The 27,088-nt window shown below is 51.2% G+C and overlaps 1 protein-coding gene across 2 annotated transcripts in view; it reads right to left on the reverse strand.

Moving 5' to 3' along the window:
• The window catches only part of LOC119234511 (anthrax toxin receptor-like), a 54,608-nt gene extending 29,213 nt beyond the window's left edge, over positions 1-25,395 (reverse strand). Inside the window, exons 1-9 of one of the 2 annotated variants that reach the window (XM_054690121.1) lie at positions 24,918-25,395; positions 23,064-23,135; positions 21,730-21,801; positions 20,682-20,763; positions 20,559-20,592; positions 19,942-20,021; positions 19,798-19,866; positions 19,400-19,480; positions 19,252-19,312 (exon numbers count right to left, since the gene is read on the reverse strand). In XM_054690121.1, coding sequence (XP_054546096.1) covers positions 19,252-19,312; positions 19,400-19,480; positions 19,798-19,866; positions 19,942-20,021; positions 20,559-20,592; positions 20,682-20,763; positions 21,730-21,801; positions 23,064-23,135; positions 24,918-25,195 — 829 coding nt within the window. In that variant the 5' untranslated portion in view covers positions 25,196-25,395. The remainder of the gene's footprint in view (positions 1-19,251; positions 19,313-19,399; positions 19,481-19,797; positions 19,867-19,941; positions 20,022-20,558; positions 20,593-20,681; positions 20,764-21,729; positions 21,802-23,063; positions 23,136-24,917) is intronic. The other variant, XM_037497495.2, reaches the window with a different exon arrangement.
• Positions 25,396-27,088: the final 1,693 nt, after the last annotated feature.

Here is a 27,088-nt window from a genome sequence, read left to right on the forward strand (position 1 = left end):
TGTTCTTCTAGCTCTCTCTGTGCAGGTAGGTGGAGATGGTAGGGTGGGATAGAAATATCCCACAGCTCAGGAGGCCTTTTTGTGAAGGTCTGTGTGGGCATCAGGAATAAAGACACAACTCACCACCGGCTCCTAGTTCTAGAAAGTGAAAAAGACAAACACAGGATGAAACGGCTTTGCAGGGCTCTGGCTGGTCCACACAGGTGGGCGGAAACTCCGCTCAGCAGTAGTGTCACCGCTGGTGTCCACCCTGGTGGGTCGGTGGCCAGCAGGCTGGGCATGTTCCTGAGCATCTCACTCCTCCGTTATCTGGGGGGACGCGGTACCTTCTAGGCCCTGCTCGCTCCTGGCTGCTGCTGTGACTTCCCCTCTGCTCCTCCCACTCTCCATCCAGCAGTGTCCTTGCTGCCACCACCATGCTCTGCTTCCCCTTTTCCCGGTCGGCCAGGATGTCCTCTGCTATTGCTCTGCTTTGTCAGGGCACGTGGTCCCCAGAAGGCGGCATTTTGTGGTCCACCTCATGCCCGCCCAGCTACCAGCATTAGCCCAGACCCCAGACTAGCTCTGCCGGACAGGCTGGTAACTGGTTCCTTTCTGTCCCTGTGTGCCCAGTATGGGCAGCATCCCTGGCACTCAGGAAGAAGATGGAGGGAGGTGGAAGCAGCACTGGGGATGTGCAGACACTGTGCTGGTTTCTAAAGCTCAACTGCCAGGAGCTTGGGAGTCCTGCTCATTCTGTGTCCCTACGGGACCCCTGCTTCTTCCCTCAACAGCACAGTCCTCCTCCCAGCCTGTTGTCCACCAGAGCATCACAGCTTGGTGGCCATGAGGCAGCCCTGCCCGGGATTCTGGGCCCTTCGTCCAGGCATTGCAGCCCATAGACCACAGGCCTTGCAAACACAAGGCAGAAGGCCCCTGCCCTGTCGTCTCTCTGCCTGGGAATGCAGAGCAGAGTCTATGTCTCTCTTTGCTCCGGTGAAGACTGTCAGCTGACAGGAGCAGCAGAGACCAAGAGTAGCATGTGACGGGTCCCTGGGAGTTGTCTGGTTGAGGGAGGTGTACATGTTGGGGCACTCACCTTTCTGGAAAAAAATCTCCACGGTAACCAGATCACCGCTGGTGTTAAAATTATGCCTAGGACTATTGCCAGTTGATAAGGGTTGATATCAGGAAATTGTACGTTTCTTTTCATGGGAACTGCCACCACATCTGCCACATCTGGATAGTCCACTGGATGCACTTTCTGCAGAGAGCACAGAGACCAGGAGTATGGGTCTGGAGCATCCTAGACACCCACTATTGAGCAAGCACCCTAGACTCTCTTCAGTCCACTCCTATTCTACGCAAGTTGCCACCTAGACGGACCTCAAGTGCTGGGCCCCACTATACACAGAGATACTGTGGGGGTGGGGCACACCCGCCCACTGGCCTGCTCAAAGGCTCATCCCCAGAACCCTGTCAAGCCATGTGAGGTGACCACCCTGCCCCACCCCAAGCCCTGGCTGATAGTGCAGGGACACAGAATTGTACAGATACACAGATGGGTCTGGAGGATTGTGGGGGTACAGGAGTGCCTCTCGGTGAGGGTGCAAGAGCAGAGGAGGAAACCCAGGTCCATTGCACACGATGCCTCCCGCTCTTTTTGACCCTGAGTCGTGGGCAGAGTTCCTCAGTCTTTTTGCTCCTCTGTGTCCACATGTGAGCAGGAGGTGAGAGGGTCATGAGGTGTGGAGGGTCATCAAAGTCCTGGCACAGGCCAGGTCCGTGTGGGGGTGAAGGAAGGGGCTGTCTCTGGTTGTCATTCTGAACCAAGGGTGAGTGGTTCTCAGGTGGGTCCCCACACAGTCTCTGCTCAGAGCAGCTGGTGAGAGGAAGGGAGACAGGGCTGGTGCCCAGGACCCAGGGTGGCAGAGAGTCGGCAAGGTCAGGGCTGCTGACCTGCGGTGCCATGCCCAGCCTGGAGGCTCTCCTGAGAGCTTTTCTAATGTGCCCCATGACAGACGAGCTGTGCCTTGGTGGGACTCTGAGGAGCTGTTGTGAGTCTGGCTGGTCTTAGCAGTTGTGCAGACACAATGCAGATGGACACTGGACATGTGAGCACCGTGTGGTCCCTCATATGCCTGTACTCAGGGCTCTGGCAATGGGGTACTGTGTTCCTACTCCCCAACACCACTTCTCCAGACTGATGTTCTCCCCATTGCCCATGTCCTGCTGCCCGGATGATGTGGAGCCTGGGAAGGGGTCTGTCACGTTCCTTCCCAGGTGCCCCGTGCTGAGCTGAGTCCTGACTGGGAGAAGCTGCCCATCCTGTCGCACTTGCTACTTGCTGGGCCTGTCCTGGGTACTGGTCCTCGCTCTTGCCTCCCTAGCATGACTCTCTCTTCGTGGCAGGCTTCTGGGCAGCCCAGAGGGAGACCAAGTACCTACCCTGTGACCCCCACAATCCTTGCTGCTGATCTTGAGCCCGTTGCTGATGAAGCTGGCACCATTGTTCAGGCTCACTTCAACGGAAATATCGCTAAACACAGAAAGGACAGATGGTGACCACAGGTGCAGGTCGGCACAGCTCTTGGTTTCTGCTCAAACCACAGCCCATAGCTCTCCCTACTGTGATGACTTTGAACATTAGGCATTCGGGACTACTGGAGGGCATAATGCCCGGGAGGATAGTTCACCCCAAGTCCCACGAGGTCCACCTCAGTGATGAGGATGACCAGTGAGGGACTCTGCATGGGGTCAGATGTTTTGTGGTCACGAGCTCAGTGACCAGGAAGGATGTGTGGTATCACCATTCTGATCAGGGGTCACCATCCTGATCTCTGAAGGCTGCTGGGAGTAGAGGAGGCCCCCTGGCTCCCTCATCTCCCACATCCTGTCCTTAGCAGGGGCTGCAACACAGCAGATCCCTGAGCTCATCGGGGGATCACCAAGACGGGCAGGTCAGGCGATGCCCTGAAGCCTCCCAGAGCACGTCACATGCTGCCCAGCAGAGGTGCCCCACATTCTGCATCTCCTGGGGCAAAAATGCCTGCCTGTCCCAGAGTGGCACTTACTTGGCTGTTTCCTCTATCTTCACTCCCTGACACTTTATGCTGGTGTCTTCCACCTGGGTGGCTCTTTTATCTAAAGCAAATGAGACAGGAAGAAAGCCAGTGGATGTGCCCATCCACCCCTGCTCCCGTCTGCCTGTCCTTGGCTGGTGCAGCTCTGTGGGGGCAGATGCAGCGTCTCCTCTCTGCCCTCTCAGCAGCTGCCCGCACCAGCAAGGGATATGACTTGCATTGAATGGGATCCGGCTTTCCAGGGCTTATGTTTGTAAGTAAATGCCAGAGAATTAAAATTGTGACATTAATGAACAGGGTTGGACACAGAATGGGTGAGGCAGGCACTGGGACAAGGTGAGATTTAGGGAAACTGAAATATTTTTACATAAATTTCATCACACTGGTATTTACTTCAAAATAATCATTGTCTTATTTGATAATTACTGAAATTAAGAGATGCTGTTTCAAGTTCTTTTTCAATATTTCTATTTTTCTGTATTATTGAACATATTTTAGAGAGAAGTTCTCTCTGAGGGCCCTATCCTGAGGTGAATGTGATGAGGGGAGAGTCAGGGCAAGATCCCAGGGCAGAGTTCTGCCCTGTGGGAACAGCAGGTGTCAAGCCGAGGCAGCACTGCCTGACCTTGTCCCAGAAGGAAGAAGAAGGTGGGCAGGGACTCTTGGTCCTGGAACAGTTTGGGTTTTATTCTAAACACAATGAGTCTGTTGAGGGGTGAGCCATCACAGCACTTGCTGTAGACATCGAAGAAATAGGACCTACCCTGGACTGAATATGAGGATAAAAGCAAAGAGGGATCAAGGATGACATGCAGGTTTTGACCAGCTTAACTGGATGATGGTGGTGCCTTTTATGAGATAGGGGATTTCTGAGGAGGGGACAGTGATTTTCTTTATTTCCTTTTGTATTCTGTTATATTTTGCAAGCAGGGCAGTTACGAGGCTCTAAGGTGTTCCTTAACTTATAGTTGTGGGGCCTCTCACTTCTGAATCCCTGGTCTTTTACATCCCTAAATGCTGGCTGAGTGGAGAAGGCCCAGCCGCCTTTGCGCACTGATTTGCTACTCCACACAACCTGGCCCAGCCCCGCAGGCTCCCACGCTTCCCCTCTGTGATTCAACCCAGCCACTTGGATTTGACCACAATGATACCAGAGGACAATCCTTTCCCTGGCTTCTGTTTACTTGGGCTTCTCAAGACCCTAGTTGGAACCACAGCTCTGCACTTGCAGACAGATGCAGGCCGGCTGTGGCTCTCAGTAGGATCAAGGGAGGTCCTCTCCCAGCCCTGCACCCAGGGGGTGTGTACAGCAGGATGGGAGGAAGTGCTTCGGAAGGGGCCAAGCTCAGGGGTAGGCCTGGCCTCCAGGCACAGCTCAGGAGACATCTTTCTAAGAGTGGAGATGCATTTTATTTTTTTTTATTTTTTTTTTTTATAGAGGCATGTTATTTATTTATTTATTTGTTTGTTCTGTTTATACAAGCACTGGGTACAGTCAGAAGTGCGGGAGGGTGAGAGAATTCACCAGAGCCAGAGCGGGGAGCAGAGCAGGCAGAAGGACCGAAGTACACTGCTGAGGGGAGCAGCGGGCGGCAGGAGAGGTCTGCGCGCCATGTGGGACCCTCCTCCAGTGGCCGGGGAGCAGCCGGGGATCGAACCGGCGCCGCAGAGGCCGCGGGCAGCTTCGCAACCCAGCACTCAACCACTGCGCCACCGGGGAGGCCCCTGGAGATGCATTTTAAATGTTTTTCTAATTCCAAAATCATAGACTTGTTCTCAGTTCAAGTGTTCTTTAATTTTAATTTTGATAAGACAGGAGTCCTTGTCACAGATAGACGCTGCAAACATAAACAGATCATAATCAAACTAAAGTTTCTCCTCGTATAGCCGTAATCTTCATGTTTTTAAAGCATCTATTTAACGTTAGGAACATCTTTTCGAAATTTGTCTCATGAAGAAACATTGTGTCACACCCAACAATTTCTTCATTTCCACCTGTTTCTTTTTCTATCAATGCATCAAAGAAAATGAGGCTTTACTGTGTGACATTTAAGAATGTTAAAGGTACTTACTAGGTGTGAGGTGGCGTCATGTTTTTATTCTTTTTATTTCCCTGCTTTGTACTGTGTGTCATTTTCAGTATTAATCTCAGATCTATTAATGTTTTTCTCTCCTCTGCCATAGGTCAGGGGTGTTCTGACCTATGCTACATTCCACACGGATAAGCATTTTGGCACTAACTAAATTGTGCATCTGCTATGAACCTCTGTGTCTGTTATTCCTTCATTGGTACCGAGAGTGAAACTAGAGGGTAGGGTTTGCCTATTATCCAAAGGGTAGGGAGGAATGGTCAGGATAAAGAGGAAATAGTATCCTCAAAGAGGTGCTTTCCTGACTGACCTCCGTCGGGTGTCCACAGTCCAGAGCCAGGAGGAGCAGGTGATGGCCGGCACCTGCAAACTGAGGGCTCATCGAAGCATGGAGGACTACAGAGGCGTTTTCAACCAAGATTAACTGAATATTTCAGTTGCCACATAAAAAACTACTATGGAAATGATCAAACATCACAAGATTAAGGCAGTTAAGAATAAACAATGAAGCACTGATTTAAAATTTAGTTATGCTTATTGATATTTTCTAAAATATTTTCCTGCATGTTTTCCTAGAGGAAAATGTTACCAAAAACAACGAAATCAGTCCTCATCAGTGCATCAGACTCCACGCAGCAAACAGCCCTGCCCACCTGCTCTGGTGCCTCTGGCAGGAGCAGATGGCGTTCTGCAGAGGGGCCCAGGACTGTGGGGTGGGCTCTCCCCTGGGAGGCCCTGGCACTGGTGCAGCTTGGGGACACAGGCTGGCCGTCCCCTCGCGGGAAAGATGTGCATCCACAGACAGTATCATATCACTGCGGGACAGACAGACAGGACCCTCCTATCCAGTCGACTTGCATCTGGGTAAGGCACAAAGCCCAGCAGGGACAGTCAGATAACCTGGGTTACTGTCCATCTTTTCCTTCACCAGTTCATGATGTTGGGCAAGTCTTCAGCTGACCCTGCTTCAGGTGCAGACCCATACAGAGCAATGATAACAGGTCTCTTTTGAGAATCACGATTGGTCCTGAGAACATGCACCCACCGAGAATGCATTTCTTCTATATGAAGGAGTTCTCAGTTCCTGCATCACTCTGGAGAGTACAGAGGGAAGGAAATCCAATTCCCTGAGGCCAGGTACACATGTGAGGTTGGGTGTGGCAGTGGCACTCCTGCTTCATTCTTTGCTCCCATAGAAGCAAGGGGATTGTGCTCTGAGTGTGCTGGGGGAGAGGAGTTGCTCTAAGTTTACCAGATGGTCTTGCAATAGACAGTCACTGAATATCACATCAGATCAAATGACATTTTCAGAAGCTAACTGGGAGAATGAGGGTTTCAGGAAGTCCAACTGCACCCTAGACACTCTGTAGGGATTATCACACGCACCTCAGCACCAGGGTAGGACACCAGCTTGTCCTAGCTGTGTGCTCCCTCAGGCCACTCCTCCACCATGGAGGTACGCCCGATGTGGGAGTATCACCAGATAACGGCCTACATATGTTGTAGAGCTTAGATAGTGCAGGTGTTATTTGCTCCCGTTTTATTATTTTTTAATTTTATTTTTATATTTCCTATACAATTGCAACCCCCTTTTTTGACCCCAATCCCCACTTCCCCCCCCCATAGTGTGTCTGTTTCATAGCTGTTTGTTGATTTTGATTTTTTCTTTCTTATAGCTATTCTTTTTCCTGGTCCTTATTTAGGTTTTCTAGATTCCTGCTATGAGTGAGACCATCCGGTGTTTTTCTTTTTCTTTTTGGCTTATTTCGCTGAGCATGATCTCTTTCAGCGCCATCCATGTTGCTGCAAATTGCATGTGTTTCTTTTTTTTGAATGCTGAGTAATATTCCATGGTGTATATGTACCACATCTTCTTGATCCAGTCATCTATTTTTGGGCATCTGGGCTGTTTCCAAAGCTTAGCTATTGTAAATAGTGCTGCTATAAACATAGGGGTGCAGGTGCCCTTTGAATTAAAGTTTCTGTGTCCTTTGGGTAAATACCTAAGAGTGGAATTGCTGGATCATATGGAAGCTCTATCTTTAGTAAATCAAGAAATCTCCACACAGCTCTCCATAGTGGTTGGACCAGTTTGCACTCCCACCAGCAGTGCAGGAATGTTCCTTTTTCTCCACATCCTCGCCAACATTTGTTGTTGCTAGTTTTTTTAATATGTGCCATTCTCACTGGTGTGAGATGGTATCTCATGGTAGTTTTGATTTGCATTTCCCTGATTACAAGTGATGTTGAACATTTTTTCATATGCCTGTTGGCCATTTGCATTTCCTCTTTGGAGAAGTTTCTTTTTTAGCTCTTCTGCCCATTTTTGACTGGATTATTTTCTTTGTTTTTGTTGAGTCTCGTCAGCTCTTTGTAGATTTTTGTGATCAGTCCTTTATCATTAGCGTTGTGTGCAAAATTTTTCTCCCAATCGGTGGGTTTCTCTTTGTTTTTGTTATTGTCTCTTCTGCTGTGCAGAAGCTCTTTAATTTGATGTAGTCCCAGCTGTTTATCTTTGCCTTCTCTATCACTGTTTTGGGTGATGTGTCTGTAAGATGTCTTTGAGGTGCATGTCATGTAGTGTTTCGCCTATATTTCCTTCTATATATTTTATGGTTTCAGGTCTTATGTGTAGTTCTTTAATCCATTTTGAGTTGGTTTTTGTGCATGGTGTACTCCTGCAGGGTACAGCCCTGACCCCAGACTCTTTTGTGACTCTGGGGATGGATGGATCCACCCATGTCCCTTCTTCCACTCTCGGTGCTGCCTCTATCCTCATAGCACCCACAGTGAACGGACATCGAAGGTTGTGGACGCATGGTGGCTGATAGAGACAGCGTCTGTGGGAAATTTTTTACTTGTACAAATCAAGGGAGGTACTTACCAAAACATATGGTGTCACTTCTCTGAAATCTACATAGGACTTCGTTTTTGTTTTGGTGTTATGAAAACCTCTTCCAAAGACCAGTGCTTCAGAGCTTTCTGCAAGGGCAACACCCAAAGGCATGTGTAAGGTGGGGCTGATCTCTGTTGTCCCCTGATCTCATTCTATGGCAGTGTGCCCACAAATGGAACCCCCAAGGGACTCCTGCAGGAGGCAGCTCTTCTGAACCAATATCTGTGTGTCTCCGAGTCACCTGTGTCACACACCTGGTATTTGTTACCTGGCATTTCTAAAGGGGCCACTGTAAGGAGGCACTCTTAGCTGCTAACTGCCACAGCCCATTCAAGGCTCCACCTAGTCCCATCCAATGAGCAAACCCCTCATGGGGTTTCCAATCTTTAAGTCCTGAAGCTCCCTAAGGGGTGCAGGCAGTCCTTTCCAGCCTCTACCAGACCGCCATCATAAAGGAGCGGGGAACAAAACAGTGCAGGTTGCAACACTCTGTCTCTTGCCTGACTGAGCATCCTGGCCTGGTTGCTAGTGAAATAATTGGATGTTTGGGCATCTGTACACTTAAAGTTCATACACTACATCCATTACACACAGCCTAGCATGCTTGCAACACACACAGACAGACGTTCCTCTCTTCAGAAGAGAGTCCCCAGCTCTTCCCTCCCACACAGTAATTTGTCGGTTCCACACTTGTAAGCTCAATACAGGACTTATCTGCAAGCTGGAACAGAGAGTTGTTCAGGTCAGGTAAAGAGTGGGGCATGGAAGAAGCCGCCTCATCCCACCCCCAACACCACCCCTGTCTCACTGAGTCAACGATGTTCTGGAGATCATAAAATCCACTGTCCACACCAACCACGTGATCCTCACTGTCTGCAATTTCCAAGGGCTAAGAGAAGGAACAACAGGCTTGGACCCACAGGAGGGTGAGGTACCAGCAGGACCCCATCCCACTCCTCAGGCTCAGGCCTCATGCCATGTGAGACTCAGTGTCCCACCCTAACCTCGGCCAGCATCCCAACTTTCTGGAATGGAAAGTTCTACCTGTTCCCCAGGTTGGTGGGCACATACAACACTGTTCCTCATTTCTGCAGTGGTCACATGTTGTCCAGATATTTGGGGTGGGTTAGAGAACCATATTCTGAGTGGCGCTGTCAAAGCTTTCCACAACTGTTCTCTGCAGTTGGCTCCTGTTCTGAATTACCTGATTTTTCATGTAGTAGTTTACACCCACAGCGTATACAGTCCCTCCCAGTTGTCGAGTCCTCTGAGCCTAAGACAAAGACCGTGTTAAGTGTAAATCACTGAACATGTGGAGTAAAGGCTGGTTAAGGTGGGCTGGACTCACTTCGTTCTTGGTAGCCTCAAAGGCCTCTGGCGACAGTGCTCCATCAGTCAGGGAGATAACCATGGAGTGAACCTTCTTTACTGTGGGAGAAGCAGGAGTGGCCTGGTTAGTAGTATTCAGAGTGACCTGCCACAGGTGAGAGGGCCACAGCACTGCCCCCAGCTTCCTCCCCCTGGGAGAAGGTGCTACACCCCAGCACTTGCGTTCCTGAGCACGTCGAGGGCTGTGGAGCAGCCGCTTGGAGGGAGAGACACCTTAGCCGACCCACTTTACAGAGGGGGAGACTGAGCCTGGCTGTGGATTTCTCTTACTGGATTCTCACTGCTATAGATGGCAGAACCTTTACCCTGAGAGGCAAAGACCTCAGAGGCAGCTGACACAGTGCCTGTTCCAGAGCCACCAGGCTTACTAAGGGCAGCAAGTTGTGCGATTGAGCCTGGACGGCAGCCTTTGGTGCTGGGAACAAGGAGGAGGGAAGAACCAGGGGGATGTCCTGGGAAGGGGCGTGCACAAGAAAGGACCAGCAGGAGCTTGGGGGGCTTTAGTGCTGAAGACAATGAGCCATCAGAGTCTAGCAACAGTTTATTGGGGTTTAGCGCACAACACATCAGGGCTCCCATTCACTGAATATCTTTGCAGGATCCTGTCTGTGCTGTAGTTTTCCCTCCTTCACTCTTCTTGGGTTGAAATGGGACTGCACACCCCCCCACAGGAGGAGTCTTTGTGGGGTGGGACTATGGTGGCACTGAGTCCTCAGCAGGGCTGTGACTGGGGCCAGTCACTGGGAGGTGTCCGGAATCTACTTGACAAGTGAGTACAGTCATGATACCCAAGAGACTGCTGGCCTGGCTGTAAGGACTTGCTGGTTTCCATTTAGCTCTTCTGGACCACTGCGTCTCCTCTACAGAGAGGCCCTCAATAATAGAGCAGCACCAGTGAGAAACACAGCTTGCAGGAAGAAGCCACTAAAAGCCTCCTGTCCCTCCCCCTGCCCTGGGGTGCGGACTCTGGATCAGGTGGGGTCTATCCTGGCCAGGGTCAGGTGAGGGCAGGCTGTAGCCCAGGCCATACCCAACTTCCTCCAGCACATTGGGCAGGAATCAACAACCTACCCAGAGCTACTAGGATGATGAGCAAGTGAGGGTAGCAGGGAGCTGAAAAGGCTGCCTTGAGAGCATGCAGGTGAGGTTGAGAAAGTGGGCGAGATTTGCGCTCCCCTGCCCTCTTCCTGCCTGTCTGCATTGTAAGTTGTTGGCTCCTTTCTCATAAACTGCGACAAGGCCAAGGATCAGCAGCCCTGGCAGTTGGGTGGGTTCTCAGTGGATTTGAGGTTCCTGGGATAATAGTAGTCCCTGCAGTAAGGAGTAGTGACAGCCAGGTGCCCAAGATGGCAGATAGGGAGGAGGGGATGGGTGATTTGGGGAGAAGGCCAGGGGAGTGGTAGGCGTCCTCCATGGCTCCCTGAGGCCTGCAGACCATATACTGGGCAGGATGGGCACTGGCAGAGGGAGGGGCGGAGCCAGTCTTCCAGCACAGAGCTGGGTGCCCCATCTGTGGGTCTGCTGCTCATAGCATGAGCTTGGGTGGGAGGCTGTGACCTGGGCAAGCGTCTGCTGGGTTCCCCCACCCCGCAGCCCCAATTTCTCTGAGTACTCCCTCATGTTTCCAGGTTTGAAAGCATCATCTCCAGGGTTCAGAAAGGGAAACTTAGCTTCCATGAGTGACAGCATCATGACCGAAGGCGATACGTGATGGGCGTGCTGTCAAGTAAAAGGTGAAACAGAAATCTCAGTCACATGTGTTCCGTGACTGTTATCACTGGTGTTATAAGATGGAATTTTAAATTGGGCCAGTAAACAAAAATTTCTCAGCACCATCTTCTGGAACAATCGTCTCTCCTGTGACATAAACCAAACCAAAATTTGGTCAGGGCCTCACATTGCTTGAAGGGTCTCAGGAGGCAAGTGTGGAGTCACTGCTGGTTCTCGCTATTGAACCTGCCTTTGCTCATGGAGGGAGTCTCTGAATGGGTCAAATTGAAAGTGCTGAGCTCTCCCTTCCCCACATAATTCCAGCACCTTCTATGTGGCCTCCATTGTAAGTTCTCTTATTTCTCTGAAGTGCCTGGCACTATATACACCTGGTAGACAGAAGTGCTGGCAGGAAAGGAACAGCCTATGAGGGGCAGATTCTCTCCCTCTCTCTTCTGTGCTGGCCATGGGGGAGGCCCCTGTAACCTGTCAGAGGGGTTGGAGTGTGGTGGACAAGGAGAAGCAACTCCAGGTATAAAGGCTTTCAAGGCTAAAAGTCATGTGACTTATTATATCCCTGCAAATCCATCCACATGCACTTACACAAATCATGGCAGAAATTCTTTTCAAACATGGGGAAAGTTAGTCATCCCTATCCATCCACTCAGTCTACACAGATGAAAAACCCAAACCTGACATATTTCTACCTTTAGCTGTCTGAGAGAAATCCAACTGAAACATAACACAACATTCAAGGATACTGGGTGAGAGCAGCGGGCCACAGGGACTGCTGGCCTGGTTCAGTTGGGGGACCCTCCCTCCAGGGCTCATGGGTTCCTCATGGGGTTCCTTGGGTGGTGTGGCTGGCATGTGGGGCAGAGCACAGGACACTGTGAGGATACATGGTGGCAAATAGGGGAGATTCACCTTCTCTTAGGGAAGTGGAGAGAATCTTCTAAAATCCTCCTGGGCTTAGGGGCAGTTCGGGGTATTTGGAAAAAGAAGGTGCATTTTCACTCGCTGAACTTTAGAAGTTCTTGTGTCTTTTTATGACATATCCAGCAAGGGGTCATCAAAAAATGAAAGAAAAAGGGAGTGAGGGAGGTGAGACAGCTAAGTACTTCTCTCTCCATAAAAATTGGGAAGGAGAAAGGATTGTATGTTTTCTCAAAGACATTCTGGCCTTTTGAAAAGAGCAGAATTTAGCTAAAACCGGTTGTGGCCCAGGCCTTGGTGGCTGATGAAGACCAGGCTGTGGGGAGGGGACTCATCCATGTGCACAGCCAGAGGACACCGGGGTGCTCTGTCCAGGCAGGAGCAGCGTGGCCACATCCTGCACAGCGGAGCAGGGCTGGCCAGGGAACCACTTCTGCTGATGGACCACATCCAACTCCTTTGACTGTAAACCAAGACTCAACACACGTGTCCACTTAAGCACATAAAGAACTTAATCTTGGATTTGCAGGATTTATTGACTGGTCTATGGGGGTAGGAGTGCCAAAGGGATTCCACCACGTTTTCCAACTGGGCCAGGGATCATTGGCAACATCCTGGAGGGCTGCCTGGAGCAGACCGATTGTGGGGGCTGGGAGCATATGGGCCGGGGAGGCCGGGAGCATATGAGTGGGGGAGGTCGGCACGGGGCATATGGGCAACACATCCATCAGTAGTCGAGGGGACAGCACGCCAGGCTGTGTTGCAGGCAGCAGCGTGGGTACCTGCGCAATCTCCCACCTCTTGACCTGAGTAAGGGACATGGCTGTGGGAAGAGAAGACAGAGGTCAGTGAGAAGCACTGGAATTGGGAACAGAAACTTCTGGTTTCCTTGGCTTATGGGGGCTGGCCCAAGGCAGGACCTCTGAGGATGCCCTTCCTCTCCCTGGGGACTCCTCCTGCCTGGGCTCCTATCTGAGACTCTGTTCAGGTGTTGGGGTGTGCCCCGCATTCCCAGCCCAGGGCTCGGACACTGAACTCCTTCTGCTCAGATGTTGACTGTCTCTGCATCCCCTGCCGGGGAGCCTGGGGACTGAGGACATGTTCTGACTCAATGAAGGCCCCAGTTCCCCCAGATTTCCCAGATGTGCTGTGGGGTGTGTCTCCATCCCAGCCAGGAGGGCCTCAGCATGGGAGGCAGCAGCTGACCCACAGCCCTGGTGCAGGGTGGGGATGGAGGCACCCAACACTCCCCATCTGACTGTTCCTCCAGCCTTTTCATTTAAATTTGGAAGTGCTGGGTAATGTTCTAGATTTGTCTCCCCCGCCATCCTTGAGATGAAAATCAAAGAAAACACACGGGGTCCCTGTCTAGACTCAGGTGGGAGTTTCCTGAGCACCACGTCTCATTCTTAGACATTTTCTTGACAGATGCCTGTACCCACACTCCCAGAGGGCCGCTGTCAGGAAATAAAGCAAAGGACGCTGGCCATAGGGAGCATCCCTGTACCCTGTTTACCTTGCGCCTGGGCTATGACATATCACTGGGCTCCGGTTGCGGTTTTGTAATATGTTGCGCACGATCTGCATGTGCAGAGTGTCCAGTTTGTCCTGGAAAGCAGAAGAGCCTGTGAGGAAGCTCTGAGCTGGCTGCTGCCTCCAGCAGGACAGTGTCCCCTCCAGTTCCCAAAAGCACCTGAGCTCTGTCCCCACAAACTCCCTGGGGGAGGATAGTGGCCTTCCTTGTGACAATGGGCCTGCTTTGTAGGTCAGGGTGTGAGTCAGGAATTTTTAGGGATGTACAAATTAGTATATTTGCAGAACAAGCCAGAAGCTACTAGCAGAGCTAAAGTACAAGGCTGGAGGTGATCTGCGGTGTCTCCGAGGGGAACATGAGGTGCCTGCAGGGTACCTGGGAAGGAGCTAGAAGGAAGGGAGGAGGAGGCCTGCACTCATGAGGCCCACCAGGGAAGGCAGGGAAGGCTCCATGCCCTGAGAGTGTGCAGGGTCCGGCTGACAGAGGGTGGAGAGAAGAGGTGGCTCAGGACAGACCGAGAGTGACCTGGATCCCTGGCGGGGGATCCTAGGGGAGCTCTGGACCCTGCACTCTATCTCTGCCCTAATGTTGTCAGCGGGGGAGCATGTCCTGGAACAGGAACGAGCCCTTGGTCAGGGCTTCCACCTCTCTGGAAGATGTGTTGGGCACCGCTGTATTGCACACTGAGAGGAAGGCATGGCTGGCTCTCCTGGTGCCATAGAAGCTCCTGGAGGAAGCCATGGCCCCCAAAAAGGACCAAGGCAGGACAAGGAGGACTGGCAAAACCGGGCAGAAATTGTGGGCTCTTTCGTCCTCCACCCCAGCCATGTGGACTCTATTTTGTGCTGGGGCCCCAGTGTGGGAAGTGTCTCAGCAGGGCGGGGCCCAGCTCTTGCTGGGGAAGGACATTCCCTTCAGGCCCCTCCTCCATGTGACCCTTGTCATACCTGCTGAGGGCAGGAGGACAAGGCAGCAGCTCCCTCCCTCGCTCTGCTGAGCTGGCTTCTGTGGGTGCCAGGTGCACCAGCATGTCCACCCAATGGGGGAAAGATCTTGACTCAGATTTCCTGCTTTTATTTTCTGACCTTCATGAACCTTGTGATTTGGTTTTAACCCACTGCTACTCCCCAGGAGACCCAAGTCATTAATGGGGCTGATGAGAACCGCTGTGAAAGCAGTGATTCCATAAACGGGAGCCCCTTGAGGGGAGAGCCTGGTATTAGAGCCAAGTGAGTACAGCTCAGTGCCCTGAACACTCCTCTCCATCCAAGCCACACCTTCTGGGCCCAACTCTCCTTCAGAGCCCGACCTGCCACAGCTCCCTCCTACTGGTCCATCTCACCTTTAGTTGTCTTAGTTTGTCATCTCCACAAGGGACCACCACCGTGGGGCACGTTTGTAAACAAGGTTCCTAGGAAGAGAACGCTTTTGTCTGGCAGTTCTGGGGTTCAGAGACATGAATTGTTCCCCTGGCACCTGTCAACTTCTGGCCCCTCAGCTAAAGTTTGTTGGGAGGATTCAAGGACAACTGATTAGCAGCACTCTGTGCTGCAGGGGAGGCCTTCCGTGGGAAGCACAAGCAACCTCTACATATTTGGCAGGGAACATCCTTCCCCAAATGGACAGCAAATTTTCCCAGGCCACCTGGGTTTCTGAGCTGCCCTTTGGAGAGGCCTGGTCTTGGGGTTGTACAATTGAAAGGTGGACATTGGGGAGGAGCATCAGCAGAGGCTGATTGGCCTGGTACTGGCAGATGCAGCCTCCTTGACCAGAGTGCAGCAGCACCGAAGGCAGCCTCTGAGTGGGGCCTGCTTCCTAGGTCTCCCAGTTATAGGTCACAGTGGCCCTGCTGTGCAAATTCTATGGGTCCATTTGGGCTTCCTTAACTGGGAGAGCCACAGGCAGCTTAGCTGACTTGGTCCCTGGTGTACTTGGCCTGGGCCTCCCTCACAGCTTATGGGAGGACTGACTCCCTCCACCTTCCTCAGCTCTTAAGTGCCCAAAGGACAAACCCAGTCAATCCCTCAGCCAGCCAGGAGACAGGGAGGAAACCAAAGAAATGCAACCCAACAGGATGAGAGACTGCACTGGGGTGACCAGTACTGGAACCCTGAGGTTCCCTTTCCAACTGCTCACTTAACCCAGGGAAGGACCAGCCGATGAACAATCTTTGGGAACTGACACACAAAACCAAAAGGAAAGCCCTGGTCATGTCACTGTGGATCATGGCACTTGCTGCAACAGCTACTGCAATTTATAATGTGACCGAGGCTCTGGATCAGACCGTTGGGAGCATGGAGAGGGTGTTCTCGGATGCCATTTTGTGAGTCTAGGTCCTCCCACCTGTCCCTCCCTGCCCCTCTGTCACCCTGCTTTCTGCCAGCTCTCTCTGTCCAGGTAGGAGGAGATGGTGGGTGGGAAATACAGATATCCTACAGCTCAGGCGGTTTCCTTGTGCAGGTCTGTGTGGGCATCAGAAACAAAACACAACTCACCACCATCTTGTTCTAGAACGTGAAAAGAGAAACAAGGATGAAAGTTTTTTGCAGGGCTTTGGGTGATTACACAGGCAGGAGGGGACTCTGCTCAGCGGGAGTGAGTGAGAACGTGGCTTTGGGTGTCACTGTGGATGCCCACCCCAGCGGTTGGTGGCCAGCAGGCTGCATGTCCCTGAGCACCTGACTCCTCAGTTTTCTGAGGGACTCGGTACCTTCTAGGTCCTGCTAGCTCCTGGCTGCTGCTGTGCCTTCCCCTATGCTCCTCCTTCTCTCTCCATCCGGCAGTGACCTTGCCACGGCCACCGTGCCCTGCTGTCCCTCTCTTCTCGGTCAGGGTGTCCTCTGCTATTGCTCTGCTCTATCAGGGCACGTGGTCTCCACAAGGTGGCATTGCGTGGTCCACCTCATGCCTGCTCAGGTACCAACGCCAGCCCAGACCCCAGACTGAAGCTGCTGTGGACAGGCTGGCAGCTGCTTCCTTTCTGTCCCTGTGTGTCCAGTATGGGCAGCATCCCCTGGCACTCAAGAAGAAGATGAGGGAGGTCGTAGCCGCCCAGAGAATGTGCAGACACCGTGTTGGTTTCTAAAGCTCAGCTGCCCAGAGCTTGGGAGTCCTGTTCATTCTGTGTCCCTACAGGGCCCCTGCTTCTTCCCTCAACAGCACAGTCCTCCTCCCGGCCTCCTGTCCACCTGAGCGCTCAGAACCCGGGGGCCATGAGGCAGCTTGCCAGAGATTGCGGGCCCTTATCCCCATGGACTACGCCGCCCATGGCCACAGGCTGTGCTAGCACGAGGCAGGAGGCCTGCCAGGTTGTCTCTCTGCCTGGGACTGGAGGGCAGAGTCTGTGTCTCCCTTTGCTCCTTGAAGACTGCACTGAGGGAGCAGCACAGACCCAGGAGTGCATGTGTCAGGTCCCTAGGAGAGTTGTCTGGGCTCAGGGAATTGTGCAGCTTGGGGCACTCACCTTTCTGCGGTGTAGCCACAAGCACCCTATCATCAGTATTAGGACCAGCATGCACGCAGCCAAGTGGTAAGGGTTGATGTTGGGGAACTGTATGCCTTGATTTCCGGGACCTGCTGCTGCCGCATTGGAAAGGTCAGGTGGCTGCACATTGCAGAGAGAAAACACCAGGAGTGTGGGCCTGGGGCCTCTCGATTCCCACTGCTGAGCACACATTCTAGACTCCCATCAGCCCACTCCCATTCTCAGCAGGTTGCCACCTGGGCGGAACACAGTACTAGAGCCAACTATGCTCAGCGCCCACCGTGGAGGTGGGACACACCTGCCCCACTGGCCGTGCTCAGAGGCTAAGCCAGAGCCCAGTCAGGAAACCAGAATCCTTGAGGAGTGACCAGCCCAGCCCCAACCCCAAGCCCTGGCTGACAGTGCAGGGACACACAATTGTACACATACACAGATGGGTTTCTGGGGGAGTGTGGGGCCCCCTGAGATTTGCGGGTTCAAGGGCAGAGCAGGAGACCCAGGATCATTGCACATGAGGGCCCCCCTGTCTTATAGATTCTGAGCTGTGGGCTGACAGCCTCCATCTCTCTGCACCTCCGTGTCCACATGTGAGCTGGAGGTGAGAGAATCGTGAGGTGTGGAGGGTCATCGGAGTCCTGGCACAGGCCAGGTCCATGTGGGACTGAGAGAAGGGGCTGTCTCTGGCTGTGGTTCTGAATCTGGGGTGAGTGGGGCTCAGGTGGGACCCCACGCAGTCTCTGCTCAGAGCAGCAGGCGAGGGGGCGGGAGAGAGGTGTGGTGCCCAGGGACAGGGTGGCAGAGAGAACGGCAAGGTCAGAACTGCTCACCTGTGGTACCTGGGCCAGCCCTGCGTTTCTCCTGAGGACTTTCCTCATGGGCCTGATGACAGACGAGCTGTGGGTCGGCGGGACTCCTGAGGGGCTGATGTCCGTCCTCTGGCTGGTCTGAGCAGATGTGCAGACACAATGCAGACAACACAGAGATGTCAGCTGGTGGGGACCCTCACAAGCAGGTACAAGACACGGGGCTCTGCCAATCAGGCACCAAAGCCCTGCTCCCCATCACACTCTTCTCATCCTAATGCTTGCCACTGCCATGCCTCACTGCCCTGGGCTTCGGTGCCCAGATGATGGGGGACATGGAAAGAGCTTGTCACTTTCCTTAAGTGTCCCTAGCTGAGATGACTCCTGATCCCTCCCAGGGCCCTGATAGCTTCTCCAGCAGCTGAGAAGAGAGATGTAGGGAGAGCTGCAGCCAGGACAGCTGAGGAGTGTGGGAAAGGAGGAAGCTTCCTGTGCTGGCCAAAGGCATCTGAGCTCAAATGACAGCCAGTGTCCCTCAGGGTCCAGGGGCTGAGATGGTCACACACCGGGCACCAATGCAGAGGAAACGCACCCTGACTGTGCAGGGCCCAGCTGTCCCCTCCACATCCCCTGTGCTGCAGCCTGCGGGAAGGCCCGGTGCCCAGACCTGCAGTCTGGTTCCTTGCACAGAACCTCCTAGCAACCCCCAGAGACCCCGCTGGATTAAGATGGTACCTGGACGTCCCCACTATAGTGCTGCAGGTTAGGGTTGCAGGCCAGTCGGTATTTAGGCTGGGAAGATCCTTAACCCTGAAGCTCATGTAGCTGGGAGTGATTGTGGAGGGACATTGCCCTTATTAGGACACTGGACATTGAAAAATTTCTTCAGACACTGAAATCATCATTTCTTCTGCTTCATTTTGCTGATGGGAAGAATATACTGATGTTTCAACTCTATATCAGCCCTGTGCTTCTGGGGTGATCCCAAAATGGCTCTGAAATATTTTACTTGTCAGATCTTCTTCGGTTTCATTGCTACTGTATTATTTTTTCCTCATTTTTAAATTAAACTTTTGATTTTGTGATTAAAAAAGAATTATACAATCTTATTGTGCTAATCACTTCAAGTTTTATATGTCAAACCATTATGTGATATACCTTCACCTTACATAGAACTGTATGTCAACTCTCGTTCATGCATACTGGGAATAAGAGCATTTCCACGTGTGTATTTATATCACACATTTAAACTGCACAGTACACTACATCCATCACACACACCCGAGCACAATGTACAACTCACACAAGCACACATGCCTCTGTTTAGAATAGAGACCCAGCTCTTACCTCCCACACAGTAATCGGTCGGTCCCACACTTGTAAGCTCAATGCAGGCCTTAGCTGCGAGCTGAAACAGAGTTGTTCGGGTCAGGTAAGGTGAAGAGTGGGCATGGTAAGAGCCTCCTCATCCACCCCCAAACCACCCCTCTCTCACTGAGTCAACGATGTTCCTGAGATCATAGAATCCACTGTCCACACCAACCACGTGCTCCTCGCTGTCTGCAATTGCCAGGAGCTACAAGGAGAAGCAGAAAACTTGGACCCACAGCAGGGGTGAGGACCAGCAGGACACCATCCCAGTGTTTGGGTTCAGGCTTCATGCTATGTGAGACTCAGTGGCCCACCCTGACCTCGCCAGCAGCCCAACTTTCTGGAATGGAAAGTTCTACCACCTGTTCCCCAGGTGGGCTCATACAACACAGTTACTCATTTCTGCAGTAGTCACATGTTGTCCAGATATTTGGGGTGAGTGGGTTAGAGAACCATCCTCTGGGGGGCCCTGCCAAAGCTTTCCACAATGAGACTTCTCACTTGGCTTCCGTTCTGAATTACCTGATTTTTCACGTAGTTGTTGACACCCACAACGTAAACAGTCCCTCCCAGTTGTCGAGTCCTCTGAGCCTAAGACAAAGACCGTGTTAAGTGCAAATCACTAAACATGTGGAGCAAAGGCTGGTCAAGGTGGGCTGGACTCACTTCATTCTTGGTAGCCTGAAAGGACTCTGGCCAAAGTGCTCCATCAATTAGGGAGACAACCATGGAGTGCACTTTCTTTTCTGTGGGAGAAGCAGGAGGTCCTGGTCAGTAAAGGCGCCCAGAGTGACCTGCCACAGGTGTGAAGGCCGTGCACTGCCCCCGCTTTCTCTCCGGGGAGAAGTTGACACAGCTTCTAGCCCTGGGGACACAAAGGCCAGCAGGAGCATCAGCAGAGGAAAGACAATGAAGGGGAAGGAGGCAGCTCCAGCCATGGGAACACAGCAGAGTGTGGTCAGCAAGGGGAAAATCAAGCTCTTTTCTTCCATAAGCAGAGTCTTGTCTGCCCAAGGTGCCCCCTGGCCTTTCTCCCTTTTCCACAAGCTCAATGTAGGTCAGGTGCCTCATACTTAATAAACACCAGGAATGTACACCCAGGAGCCCACAAATCTCAGAATCATCCGGGAAGCTCAGTTTCCCCTCTGTGCATGGATGAGGACTCTGGACGACATATTGTCAGGAAACTTGCACAAGAGTCAGCTCCAAGTGGGGGCCACCAGACTGCTGTGCTTCGGCCTGACTGTCCAGGATCCCACAGTCTCGAAGTCAGCAGAGCTTACCTCCAGAGTTTACTGTGGAGATCTGCTCATTGACCTGCAAAAACAGGAAGGCATGTTGAGAGGACTCAATGATATTCTGAGCACTTGCTAAAGCAGGATAAATTCTTAGAGCTCTGGCTGTACCGCTTTAAATCCTTCCTGCATGTTTGTGGCTCCGGTAGGCTCTGTGTTGCGTAGTTTGTTGAGACCATCTTCGATTTCTTTTCTAAAAACAATAAAATGGAGTATTGAGGTAGGAAGAAGGGTGGCGTGTTCTCAAACAGCCTGATCTGTGCTGGCACATTCTGCACTGGGCAGACCGACCTGGACGAGGGAGGCGACTGTCAAGAAACCGAGTCATGGGCTTTTCGCCCAGGGTCTTTGGAATTGATCTTGTCTGTACTCATCGTATATCAGGTTCATTGACCAGCAGGCTTCAGGAAGGGCCTGTCTGACCAACAACAGGCAAAGTGGGGAGCAGTTGTGACTGCGCTAGTGTAAACCCGGAACTCACCCTAGCACTGCCAGGACTGCCAGCACCTCAGGGGTCCCCTGTGGGACTCATCACCCTCTACCAGGAAAGGCTGAGTTTGGTAAGGGTCCCTCTGGCAATACCCGTGCCCTCTCCCTTCCTCCCTGCCCTGGATCACTGAGTATGCCTTGGAACCCACAGCCTCCCTCCCTTCAGGATTGGATCTGAAGGAAGCAGCAAAGCTGCTTTGAGTGCTGACTCCCTACTTCAGAGCTCCTGACAGGGAAGACCTAAGGCCAGGGAAGGGGCCATAAGTGCCGCCCATGCAGGCAGGGGAGCAGGGAGCTGCAGATGGCCACACTTTTGTCCTTTACTAGCTCTGCTAAGGTAGATAGCAGGTGGGAGTGGGACACAGGTGGAGGGGGAGCTGGATCAGGCTGAGCCAAGTGAAGATCTGAGCCGGCACAGCAAACCTGGAGTGGCAGAGATTGTCTAGAAACACAGGGGCTGCCAGTTTCAGTGCCGGTGTTATCAGAGGGCCTGGAAGTAGATGCAGGGGGTGCAGGGTGGTCTCTGAGCAGAAGCCAGCCCCGCCCAGGCAGCATGCCTGTGGGCTCCTGACTGAAACTCAGGACACCTCTGCAGAGTTTACCCTATGGCCTCCGTCTCCCCCCTCCCACCACCAGTAGGTCTGCCTTGAGGGAGAGAAGCTGAACTTACTTGTCCGAGGTGAGCTTTAGGACGGTGTGGCCCCTTGTGGAGAAGGTGACGATCGAGACCCGCATGTTCGGGCTGGGGAGGAAGCACGTGTACGTGAGAGTCATAAACAGAGGTTCAAATGACCCCATGAGCAGCCAGGGAGGGGACACCTGCCTGTCTTCACTTCCCTCTAGCCTGTGACCCCTTCCTGAGTTCCAGAAGTTACCATAAATTTAGTAAAGGATTCTGAGGCCAGCAAATGTGTGGCGCTCCAGGGAGACTGTCAGGGTGGTGTCCTCCTCTATCCCTAGATCCCATCCTCTACATTTCTCTCTTTCTCTCTCTCTCTCTCTCTCACACACACACACACACAGGACACACACACACTCACACACAGACACATAAGTGCATGATTCATGCCACACACACACTGGGTGAAGGTCCCTATGCTTGCCCATGAGTAGCCTCCTTCTACTGAAACTTTTTTGGAACCTCATGGCCCTTCCCTCCTGGTCTATGTTTCCTTCCTCCCCCATCTAAGAGACATTATTGTTCCTTCTGCCACTCATTCACATACCTGTATCCCTTTCCTCTCCCTGCCCACTGTCTTCTGGATCACAGGCCCCCTTTGTCTGCTAGAGGATTGCTGTCCTCGTCCCTGATGAGCTCCAAGTAACGGTAGCTCTGTTTCCCACTCATTTTACCCAGAATTATCAGATGTCTTGGAGCACAATCCTCATCACCCACACTCAGCCCAAGTGTCATTTGTTAATTCCTATTGCTCTCTGCAATCCCGACCCCTGGCTTGGCTGTATGAGCCCTTTGGCCTTGACCCCAAGCTGTCCTGTCCCAGTCTCAATGGTACCCCTTTTGTGAGTTAACCCCTCTCTCCCCTAAACAGATCACTCCCTCCACAGGAAGTCTCCTTGATGCTTCTTGTTTCCCTGTTTTTCCTCATTCCTAACAGTCCTAGTTCAAATGTCCATATACTGGGAAAACCATCCTTGAATTTTCTCTTGCTTTTTCTTTACAGTTGCCCTGAGGGTCCTTTGCCATTTTCTTTGGAACTATTTAAAGAAGTTTGTTTTACAGTGTTACTGGTTAGCTGGTTTCTAATCTGTGACATCCTCCAGTCAGTTAGTATTTCCTACACTGGCTTGACACCAAGACTGGAAACACCTGAAGTCTACAGGACCTTTGGAGCCCATGGAAACTGAGTAAACTGCATTTTTGACTGGTTCAGAACTCCACCCGGGGTTCATGCTGCTAATCCAAGATACCCATGCCCACTGGGTCTAAGCAAACAGGCACTCTGCCTGGCATTGCAAACGCCCCACCACATGGAGAAGTCATACTTTTGAAACATTTTGAGGAAATCCTCTACGAAGCCGTATATAACTATCCAGTTGGTGTCCACACTTCCTGACCTGAAAATGAAAAATCAATGGAATAGGGTGAATTCTTTGTGTTAGCAGAGTTTACCTGAAACCATCCAAGAAGCTACTCCCACCCCACCACGCCAGCACACTGGCAGGATGGACGGCACCAATGGAATTTGTGTGCTTGCAACTGGGGGATTCAAGAGTGAGACCCTCTGGAAGCAAACAAGGAGGGTTGGTTGTGCCACACTAGTTCAAGATAAGACATGAAGTAGGGATGCATTTCTGAAAAAACCTCCTGCGTTCTGTATCTCTGACTCTCCCGGTCCTTCGTGTCCTTGGAGAATCACCATGGCCAGCTCTCTGCCTCTTTGTTACCAAGCAGCAAGAAAGGTGTCACCACAAGCCTGTTACGAGACACAAAGCCATAACCTGACAAGATCTCCAAGACGTGCAAGAGCTCTCTCTGAGCTGTGGGATCAGAAGTGGAGAGGGTGGGAAGAAGCCTGGAGATTTTTGCAGTACCTTTCCAACAGTGTTTGATTTTAAATTTGTGTTCATGTATTTACTTGATAATTGTTAAAATAAAATGACAAACAAATACTAGTTTTGTGGCGGGATGTTAACAAAAAGGCAGATTTCAAACTCCAAGTCCTAGTTTCTCAAAACAGAGAAACATTCCCCAGAGAAACAGTCAACAAACAAGCAGAAGCTAGAAAGGGAAGCAGAATGTACACGATGAAAGCCCAGTCTGCAAAGGTAGGCAGAAACAGAAGGAAAACAAAAGCGGTAATGTCAATTTGTTACATTTAGGAAATAACAAGTTGTCAGTAGCAAGTTCTTACGTATCAGTAATCACTCCAATTTTGAATATATTGAATTCATCAAGCAAAGATAGCAGTGAGATTAGGTGGACAGGTAAGGCCAGTTATGGATGGATTGCCTATAGATATGTATTTCACTTTAAAGACAAACAGAGATGGATGTGAAGGGATGAAAGAAGATATTTCATATAGGGGAAATAAAACAATATTGGATAGTCATAATAGACAAGATAGACGTCAAGCCACAATGTTCACATGAGTGAAAGTCATAGTGATAATGAGGTCATCACATCCCAAAGATACTAAAGTGCCCCCAACACCTGTGCACATAAGTATTAACAGGTCTGAAGGGGAAAAAAATAACATATTTGTAGACAACTTCAATACCTGACTTTTCAACAAGGATAAGTCATCCTGAGAGACTCTAGGTTGCTGCCTTCAATTCTGTGACGCTCTTCCTTCCTGGGAAATGGCATATACCTTCCCTGCTCTCCCCCAGGCCTGTCTGAGGATGGCACAGCAGGGAAAGGGCTTTGGAAACAGTCACGTGCTTCCATGAGGTACCGACGTCATACCACGGCTACTACTGAAGAGGTGAAATTAATTCTCAGCCCAACAGAGGGGCTGGAAACGACCAAGGCCGTGTCTCCAAGCCCATGGCCCGGACCCCTTTCCTTCTTCAAGGTCATAAAGGCTTATATAGAGCCCAGCTTTCTCGGGACCACACCCAGAGAGTAAAGTGTTCAGAAAACACATAGATCGTAGAAGAAAGTAGCAAAAACACATAGATAGCAAAGCAAAGATCTTTCTCTGCACTGAGGCTATAGAAGGCCCAGAGACAACTCAGCAGTCTTTCTGGAGTCCAGTAAAAATGGAGTCATTTGGGTTAGAAACACAACAAAGCATAAAATGATAACCAAAAACTCAGGACATTATTAACAAGTGCTGAGAATGGAGCTCCCAGTAATGGCCCCCAAGTCTCTGGCCCGGTAGGAGGTCCACTCACTTGTCCAAGATTAAATAGAGGTCAAGATTGCTCTGGCAGGATTTCTTGTGATCTGCCAGCCTCTCCCTGGACCCCATGTCCTGGCTGTGGCCCTGGCGGGTGCTCTCCCCATCCAGGTTGGTGTTGCTGGGGAGGCTTCTCCTGGCCCGAGTGAGGTGGTGGAAATCTAGCCAGGTCGGGGCTCTGTGCTGGTATGCCCCACTGCTTGGCAGCAGAGGGGGCAAAACCAGCAGGAGCAAGAAAGCAAGTCCAGGCACCCTGAGGCAGCTGCCTCCCATTTCCTTGGCAGCCGGGGAGGCTGCAAGGGACGCTAACCTCTTGAAACAGGCAAGCTGGGACCTACACTCTTTCAAGCAATATACAGGGGCCTATACCCCTTGAATCAAGTCTTTCCTTTAATCAAGTCACAATAGCCTCTACTAGTAGACCTGCACTAAGGGCAGAGTAGGACTATACTGGGTGGAGGCCCCGCTGCCTACCATGGTGTCTCCCTGACCCACAGAGACATAATGCCCTGTGTTGTGACGGACAGGGAGGTTGGCATGGTGACCCTGTGGTGGCCCACTGCAGCTCTGCTCACTGTCTTGCCTACTGACATTCCCAGGGGGGGAGTCAGGGCATCTCTGAAGGGGCTGTGAGAGGAACCTCCATTTGTCCCTTATCCTGAAACCTCACTGATGGCCATTAAAGTTCTCCGGAAGCTGAGTCTTTGCAAACTGCCAGAGCATTGGGCTGGCTCAGACAAGGACATTACTGTGGCTGAGGGGGTCATGGCTATTAGACCAGAGTGTTGTTATCATCATTTGAGTGAAAACTGATGTCTTCTAGGCAGTTGGAGGATCTAAAATTGAAAGGAGTGATGCAATTTTGTTTGTTTAGAAGGGATTCCACTTATCCACTGATGTGAATCACCCACTTCAAACTTACTAAGTCAAATAAGAACCACTTTATCATGCTCATAGTTGCATGGATCAGAAATTGAGAGAGAACTGTACTGCCTTGTTTGCTCCATGGAAATCATTGGAACCCCCTGAACTTTTAATTTTAGAAGCAGCACCCCATCTCTATTCTCCCCAAACCTTTGTAATATTTGATTGCAATAATAGGGATATGGGGATACATGGGAGGGATGTGAATCTGAATCCAGACTCCCCCTATCAGTGTCTCCATAAGCAGGTGTTCAATGTCTTTTATGAAATTTCTGTAAGAGATCTTGACATCTTCTGTCAAGTGCCTTATCTGAATGCCTTATCATTTTACTGCCATTGTTAATGATGTTTAAAAAAATACGGTTTTTAAACTGTTTATTGATAGCACAAATAAATATATTTAACCAGTTTGCTAAAATCTCTTGGTCTAAAACCTTTTCTGTAAAATTGTGTTTCCATGAAAAACCATAAACCAAAAGCTCTGGCTCATTCTCCAGTGAAAAGCCACTAGGTCTTTGTGGTGGTATTCTTCATTGGAAAGAACACTTGTACAATAACTTAAAGATTGATGTTTATTGAAGGCTTTTGGTAGCTACCCTCTTTCTGGTTAGACAATTTCCCTGGCACCCAGAGGGTGTGGGCAGCCATAAGTAAGATTTCCACTAAAACACAAGAGAGCTAGTGAATTTTGAATTTGAGATAAGCCATGAATGTATTTTTTAGTGTAAATATATCCCATAAGGACATGTTTCCAGTGGGCTGGCCCCTAGAAAAGGCCCTCCCCCAGAATGTAATTGTTTCCTAGGTTATCTCTGGCAGCCGCTGATGTCCCAGGCCCAGCATACCCACCCCTCTAAGCTCCAGTGCCCCAGTGCCCCTGACCTTGCTCAATTGAGCCTTATAGGACTTGGCAATCTGCTGCCTCTACTTATTGCTTCTCCGCGTGAGCACATCGGTGATGGCCTGCTTTTTGGTCCTTGCAGGGTTGCACAGTGTGAGCAGCTCCACTGCCCCTGATGGGAGAGGGGTGCTGGGGAAGCCCAGAGAGGAGGGAGGGCAGCTGCTTGTTAGTTCAGTTATGGGGACCTACACCTGCACATCCCCAAAACCAGATGGCTTTCACGATGTAGACAAGACAGCGAGACAGGAAATCCATCCTTTCATGCGCCCTTCCACCCACCACTGTTGAGGCAGAGCACAGGCCAAGACTCCAGTGCTGGAATGTGTGGACCCATTGGTCAT

The sequence above is a fragment of the Talpa occidentalis genome, unplaced genomic scaffold, assembly GCF_014898055.3.
Source record: "Talpa occidentalis isolate TD23 unplaced genomic scaffold, MPIMG_talOcc4v2.1 talOcc4.8, whole genome shotgun sequence".
NCBI lineage: Eukaryota > Metazoa > Chordata > Mammalia > Eulipotyphla > Talpidae > Talpa > Talpa occidentalis.